This window comes from Mytilus californianus, unplaced genomic scaffold (assembly GCF_021869535.1).
Source record: "Mytilus californianus isolate M0D057914Y unplaced genomic scaffold, xbMytCali1.0.p SCAF_8, whole genome shotgun sequence".
Lineage (NCBI taxonomy): Eukaryota > Metazoa > Mollusca > Bivalvia > Mytilida > Mytilidae > Mytilus > Mytilus californianus.
In genome coordinates this window covers 81402385-81409876 of record NW_026262734.1, presented here as the reverse complement: position 1 = coordinate 81409876, position 7492 = coordinate 81402385, and the positions used below count along the sequence as shown (strand labels likewise).

The 7492-nt window shown below is 33.4% G+C and overlaps 1 protein-coding gene across 1 annotated transcript; it reads left to right on the top strand.

Moving 5' to 3' along the window:
• The first annotated feature begins 690 nt into the window (after nt 1-690).
• On the top strand, nt 691-7117 carry LOC127711479 (uncharacterized). Its single transcript, XM_052217549.1, has 2 exons — nt 691-748; nt 5860-7117. Exon 2 carries the CDS (start codon nt 5861-5863, stop codon nt 7013-7015), a length of 1155 nt encoding a protein of 384 aa, XP_052073509.1. The 5' UTR covers nt 691-748; nt 5860; the 3' UTR covers nt 7016-7117.
• The last annotated feature ends 375 nt before the right edge of the window (nt 7118-7492 follow it).

The following is a 7492-nucleotide window of genomic DNA, read 5'->3' as shown; positions in this document are numbered from 1 at the left end:
GTCGCATAGTAATTCGGCACTCGAAAAATGACATGCAGTTATCTGATATTAATTATTCTTTAAAGAAAATGACAACATCAAGGATATTCCATGTCAACGCCAAAGCTTGTGATGTATTCTGCAATATGATTAAACGTTCTGAATATGCATCAAATATTGGCCACAGGATGTTAATCAAGCACCAATCAATCAATTATTCACAATTAATTGTTACCAAAAATAGTGATTATCTTGAAACGGTTACTAGTAATTTCTTTGAAATAGACAATATACAATATTTATTTGCACAAACACTTTTTTTACATTAAATGGTTATAATTAAGGCATGAATAAATATAAACAATAAAACAGACAATTGTACAGTAAAAAGAATGAGACAGCGGCTTTCATATGAAAAATAAATATATATATAATACATATTATATGTCTCTGTTACAATAAAAAATAACAACAAATATTAGAGTATTGAATTTCTTAAATAATCATTCATTTACATGTTTAAAAATTGGACATACTAATAATTTAGATACTTTGTCTTAGACAGTTATTAAATGCACCTTTAAAATGAATTATATACCTTGAAATGAAAGAGTTTTACATTAACCATGTTTACTTAAACTGGATTTTAAATTTTCGCGGAAATTATATTTAATATGAACAAAAGAATGCTGGGTTTACTTCCCCTTTCCTGTCGGAAATATTAAGTCTATTTTAAAGGAAAGATGTTTTATTAAACCAGTGGAACCAGGTAGGTGTGTCGTGTATAGCTACAATCTCTTATCTTCTTGTTTAGGTATTCATAATCTAGTTAAAATCGTCGGTCATTACGTGTACAATATGAGTGTACTCGTATTGTATGTACATATGTATATTGTTTATTGTTTACTTTATTTACACCATGACATTTATAAATTTAAAGTGATCGATTTCAATAATAAGGGAGAGTTTTTAAGGAAGTTTATCTTATTTTCAGACAGAGCAGGATAAAAGAATCAGGATTTGATGGCATCAAGATCTAAATAAACTTATATGATAGTCGTTTTAAATATCCGGATTTCCAGTAAAAACAAAAACAACGAGCTTTAATTATAGAACTGTACTATACTAATTTATTGTGGGATCAAAACACTGTACATACAGGCCTACATTGACGAAAATAAATAAAATCTATGTTGAACATAAGCGAAGCTTCCCGAGACCACGTATACACAGTGTAGATACTATTCTGTACGCTATCTGGAAGTCGCGATTTTCGAAGCGATGATTTCCAACTGGCTAAAAGGACGGTTTTGCCTACAGTGACTTTTCTCATCATTTGTTTACTCCTATATCTACAAAGTGCTTTGAACATCTTCAAGGTATGTATAGCATCATAAATATGAGTAACTGTAACAAAAACATGCATAAGAATATAAAATATACGTGTGCATCACACCAACTTGATAGAAAAAAGTGAAATCGATGGACAATTTTGCTCTCGTAGTACAAAGCAAATAATCTTTTAATGCAAATATTTGCATCAGTTTACAGTTAAATATATACTGTTTCAATATTCTTTTCGTATTTAAGTAGAATATTCGTATTTCCTATAAATAAAATATGTTTTTCTTGAGGATCCCAAAATAAATTACTGTACGATCAGTCTAGAACTGACTGTATTCTAGAAGCGATTTCAGATTTTTTGACTGTATGACCAGTCGTAATTTTGAAAAAGAAACAACGGCAATTTGAAGGTATATACGTGTCTATGTGATATTATGAACTGTCCAGGGAACTATAACGTGTAATTTCTTTCATCAGACAATACATATATATTTCTGATGATTTTTGTAGACGGCATTTGTATGGGAACATATATTTGGAATCCCTTTTCTCCTGGATTGGACCCCCTCTCCATTTAAAAATGGCTGGAACCCACAATGTATATTAAGTGGTTTATGAGGAGATGCACTTACAAAACCGACGAAACATATTGTACCGGTCCAACGGAAAGACGGACTTCATTATCACTATAAACCCCCGCTTTACAAAGTGGTGTACAATTGAGTGTCAAAGAGACAGCTCTACATCCAAAACAAAAAGAAGGAACTGTGATCAATTATAGGCTACAGTACGGCCTCGAATGTGTGTAAATACATGCATTTTTATATAACAATTAAATCTGTGTGTTTGTACAATTTTAAGTATAACGGAGGACATTTCTGAAACTTATATATACAACAAACCTTCCTCTTATTTTAGCAACATTTAAACATCCTTATACTTAATGTAGTAAGTCGAGTACACCCCATCAAGCTAAAACATGTTTCATAAGTTTTCAGGATGTGAATTTATTGAAATATATTTGTGTTATTTAGAAAAATGCCACCTTCTAATGTACCGTAAATAACTTTGAAATCACCACTAGAATACAGTGAAATAAAGACTGATCATATGCATACAGTTTCAAAATATACAAGCGAGACTGATCGTACAGTGAGAAATTCAAACAAGTGTAATTTTCTTTTTTCTGGCTTCAAAGATCTGGTTGAAACTTTTACCACCACTTGAAATATACTTCATTTAGTTAATTACGTCTGGTTTTTACGTTAATTTGTACACTAAGAGGGTAAAAAGATTGTTTTTAGGTTCACCGACTGATTTTCCTGAGTGATGCACTTGAAAATCTCTTGATTAAGGCAAAGATACGAATAATGAATGTGCTGAATTTAATTCTAAACCATTTGAGAATATCGATGTCAGCTGAATTAATCATTAAGCAATGTACAGATGATCAACTTACCGTTTAATTCAGTATATCCATCAAATTTAAAATGTGATCCAAAAAGTTCTCGCTTCGAAAATCGCGACATCGCGGATGGCGTACAGAATAGTATCTACACTGTGGTATATAGTACATTATCTCTTTCAGCTGTTTGTAACTGATAAAAATATAGTTCATTCCTAGTTGTATACATGAGAAATTGCTTCTTTATTTTTCATGTACAAAATAGATTTGTTTGTAGTAATATAATTCTTTTAATAAAACTATTTATGAAAAATGTTAAAATATTTGACTAAGTGAATGTAAAATAACTACAAGTTTCAGGGCAGATCCAGGATCTAAGGAAAAGGGCGTAACTGTCCAAAATGGAAAAAAATACCGGATTATTTAAAAACGATTTTAAGCAAAATAATGATATTTTTTTCCCATCAAAGGGGGCAGATGCATTAAACAGGATCCGGACTAACAACCTCCGTGTTGACAGGCTAGTGATACAGAATTTCGACTACCCCCATGAATGTACTAAACACATAATTAACAATAAATAAACAAAATATACTTCTGACATTTCTGTCATCCTATAAAGTCCTTATGTATATATATATCTACATATGAATGTAAGTAAAGCTTGTAAGTAGTTGGACAAAATAAATAGGCATTCAATATGCATATAAATATCAGTAAATAAAGAAAGAAAATGTGACATTTCCCAACAAAAGTGCGGACGTGTGAGCACCGAATTCAATACACAATGAAATCTATAAACCGCGCTGTGCTTACTCTCTGTTTTGTCACGTTCCTGACCATAATAGGGAATTTCTGTCGGCTTGTAAATTTCTACATTGTCGATATTTTTGCAGATACGAATAGGTGGGGTTCAGATAAAAAAATTAATACAGGAACACTTAAATATATTTTGGGGCATAGAATTAGACATGCATACTAAGTAAGTGATAAAATAAATATAGAATCTAAATCCATCAGGCGTCCTCGTATGCAGTTATGACATGGACGACAGTGCTTACAGGACTGCAGTCTTTTTGTGCCAATTGCTAGTTTCATGTTGTATCATTTTCGCCAAATATTATTTTTCAAGTAAAGGTAACAATCGCACCAAAATACGGAATTTATTTGCGCCGAATAACCTGTACTTATATTTATCTTGCATTATAATGCTTCCTACATTATGGTACCATAAAAAGAATAATTTATGGAATAAATGGGTCTTTTGTTGCTTAAAATGAAAGAAAGTGCGTGTATACAGTTGCATAGGCCGAAACTCCATCAACCACGAGATGCACGGGCTGATAATCGACCAGAGGCATTACATAAGCACCATGATGTACAGTTTAATTAATTTCATAAATCTTTGTTAGTATTTTTTTAACAAAATCGTGATATTATAAGCCGCTGCCTTCATTAAATTGCGCAGTACTAATACAACAGCAGAAAGCTCACAAAAGGAAACAGACGATTGTTGTTGTAAAATACCAAATTTATACAAAAGGATAAGTCAGCCGTATGTATTGTGTTTGAGATACAAATTCAGTCTATAATCTAAATCTAATGATGCTGTCTGACTGTAAATAGTTTTGTTGTCTTGCCTGCGACTTTCGTCGCCGTATGAGAGACATAGAGAGTACTATCCGGCGACGGCGGCGATATAAACTAGTTGTATAAAGCTTTATATTTCATAATGTCATGTCAATTTCTCACTTATTATGAGTAATAGGATAACTAAATTTGGTTATATGGGTTCCTTGCAACGTCTTTATGTCCGTCAGACAGATTTCACCTGACCTTGACCTCATATGGATCAGTGATCAAGGTTAAAAAATTGAAAACAACACGTTTAATAATTTCATGCGTCAGAAGCGCTTTGTCTGGATTTACCTTCATCAGGAACGCTCAAAGCCAAACATTTGAAATCCGAGGATGTATAAGTACCGAAACCGTTGAAGAGCTATATGACAAAAATACCTAAAATAATTATCCAAATTCATCTAAAGTCAACTTTGCCTGAGGGAGTTGAAACCTTAGTTTCTTAATAATTTCAAAATTTAAAAACGGACAATTTTAGAAAAGTTTGTTAAATCATGTCAGTACCGAAGTACTGACTACTGAGCTGATGATACCCTCGGGGACTGATAGTCCACCAGCAGAGGTATCAACCCAGTGATGTAAAAAATTGAAAACAACACGTTTAATAATTTCATGCGTCCGAAGCGCTTTTCTGGATTTACCTTCATCAGGAACGCTCAAAGCCAAACATTTGAAATCCGAGGATGTATATGTACCGAAACCGTTGAGGAGCTATAGGACAAAAATACCTAAAATAAAGTTACATGATTAGGTCAGTTTCTCAGATACAACAAGCTGTAGGTCAACTATATGTGGTGTATGGAATGATTGTAAGGGGTACGTGTCAGTCTGGCAGGTTTCATCTGACCTTGACCTCATTTTCAGGGTTCATTGGTCAATGTTAAGTTTTTAGTTTTAATCTGTTTTTCAAATGCTATAAGCAATAGGTCAACTATGTTTAGTGTATGGAATGTGTGTAAGATGTACACGTCTGTCTGATAGGCCTTATATGACCTTGGCCTCATTTTCATGGTTCATTGGTCAATGTTAAGTTTTAGCTTTGGTCTGTTTTTCAAATACTATAAGCAGTAGGTCAACTATATATTTGGTGTATGGAATGGTTGTAAGGTGTACATGCTTGTCCGGTAGGTATAAGCTGACCTTGACCTCATTTTCATGGTTTACTGGTCAATGTTAAGTTTTTGTGTTTTGGTCTGTTTTTCAATTACCATAAGAATAGGTCAACTATATTTGGTGTATGGAATAATTGTAAGGTGAACATGTCTATCCGACAGGATTGTCTGACCTTGACCTCATTGTCATGGATCTTTTAAAAATGTTAAGTTTATGTAATACAAGTAGTAACACAAAATCTTTACCTTTAAGACTTTCAACATAAAATCAATGGTCAGTAAAACAGGCGAAACATTTCAGCGTGTGCACTCTTATGTTTTATTTGCATACTTCAATTTCAAAACTTCTGTTGCTAACTTTACTTTATCCTATTGTTTCAGAATGGCGGACGGTATATTTTGTGCTGGGTGTAAAAGTGATGGAAATAAGATGAGTGCAGGATCTAGGTGCAATGATTGTGGGGAACCTGTCTGCAATGCTTATGCCAAATTCCACAAAAAATTGTCCCCTCCTCACAAGATTGTACCAATCCAGAGGGTACAAAACCTGAGTTCCACACTAATTGAACCTTCCAGAAAATGTGAATACCATCCAGACCAAAATACTGTTTTATTTTGCTGTCAACATGATCGTGTACTTTGTAACTTTTGTATGTCAGAATCACATCAAAGCTGTAAACCTATAATTTCGATCGAAAAGGTTGCAAAAGGCGTAAAAAGTGGGGATGCTATATTAGACATAGATCAACAAGGTCAGGCTAGACATCAAAGTGACCAGAAACGGTTATGCCTTTTAACTTCATTCAAGACATCAGAAATTGACGGTGGTGTTAACATTCACTGCGGATGTTTTATTCCCGGAAATAGATTACTTTTAGCCAACAGCTATTACGACAATATATATGTTTGTGACCTTGAGGGATCAAATGTTAGGTCAATAGAGCTACAATATAATCCGTGTGCAGTTGCTCTATATGACAACAACAAAGCTCTTGTTAGCTCCTATAGAAGATTTTTCCAAATAGTTGATCTTGATACTTTAGAACCGAGTAGTAATATTGGAGTTGGACTAGAATGTACAGTAATTACATGTATAAATGGAAACATTTGTGTTCGTGATAGTAATAGTAGCTTATCTTTGGTAGATATTGATGGTGTAGAACAGAGAAAGATCTCAACAACCTCTGATCCGTCGTATATTTCTATGAACAAAGCCAATGAAATATACTATATAGCTGACAATGATGACAAAGTATATGTTACGACATCTGACTGGAAAGAACGAGTTTTTTACGACAGCCCGGAACTTAACGGTCTTATGGGTATTGCAGTTGATGATAACAATGACGTTTACGTATCATCTGTCGACTCAAATGCTATTTACAGAATATATCGGGATGGACAGAAACATGACATTATTCTGAACGAAGAAGATGGCATTAAAGGGCCAATGGGACTTTCTTATAACGATTTAACAAAAGAACTCATGGTTATCAATGAGGAGGGGTTGTCCATTATGATTTATAAAATGCAATAGTCTCATTGTATTAGCCTATGCTCTGCTCAAATTTTAAACATTTCTGATGGAAGAGATGGATATGGTGTATCATTCATAACACAAAATAGTCTTTCTTCAACATGTTATTTGTATTTATTTCCACTTCCCCCTTTTTTCCTTCTTTTTTTCCACGATCCAAATTGTTTTTACCCCCTATATTCCACATGCCCACTTTTTAACCCTATATTTCAAAACCCAAAAGTGTGGCATCTACCTCAAAGATTATTAACATCGTTCAACTTTCAAAAATACGTAATTATTCATCTGACATAATCGTTACATCGCTAGATACTCCCTGTATAACGATCGACAGTAAGATGGTTGATTTAATCCGACATAATCGTTACATCGCTAGATACTCCTTATATAAAGATCAACTATACGAGGGTTAAGATCATCTGACATAATCGTTAGAACGCTTAATACTCTGTTTAACGATCGACTTTACTATGGTTG

What these genes read in the sequence shown, in the direction of transcription:
- LOC127711479 (XM_052217549.1), top strand. Translation starts at nt 5,861, where the DNA reads ATGGCGGACGGTATATTTTGTGCTGGGTGTAAAAGTGATGGAAATAAG.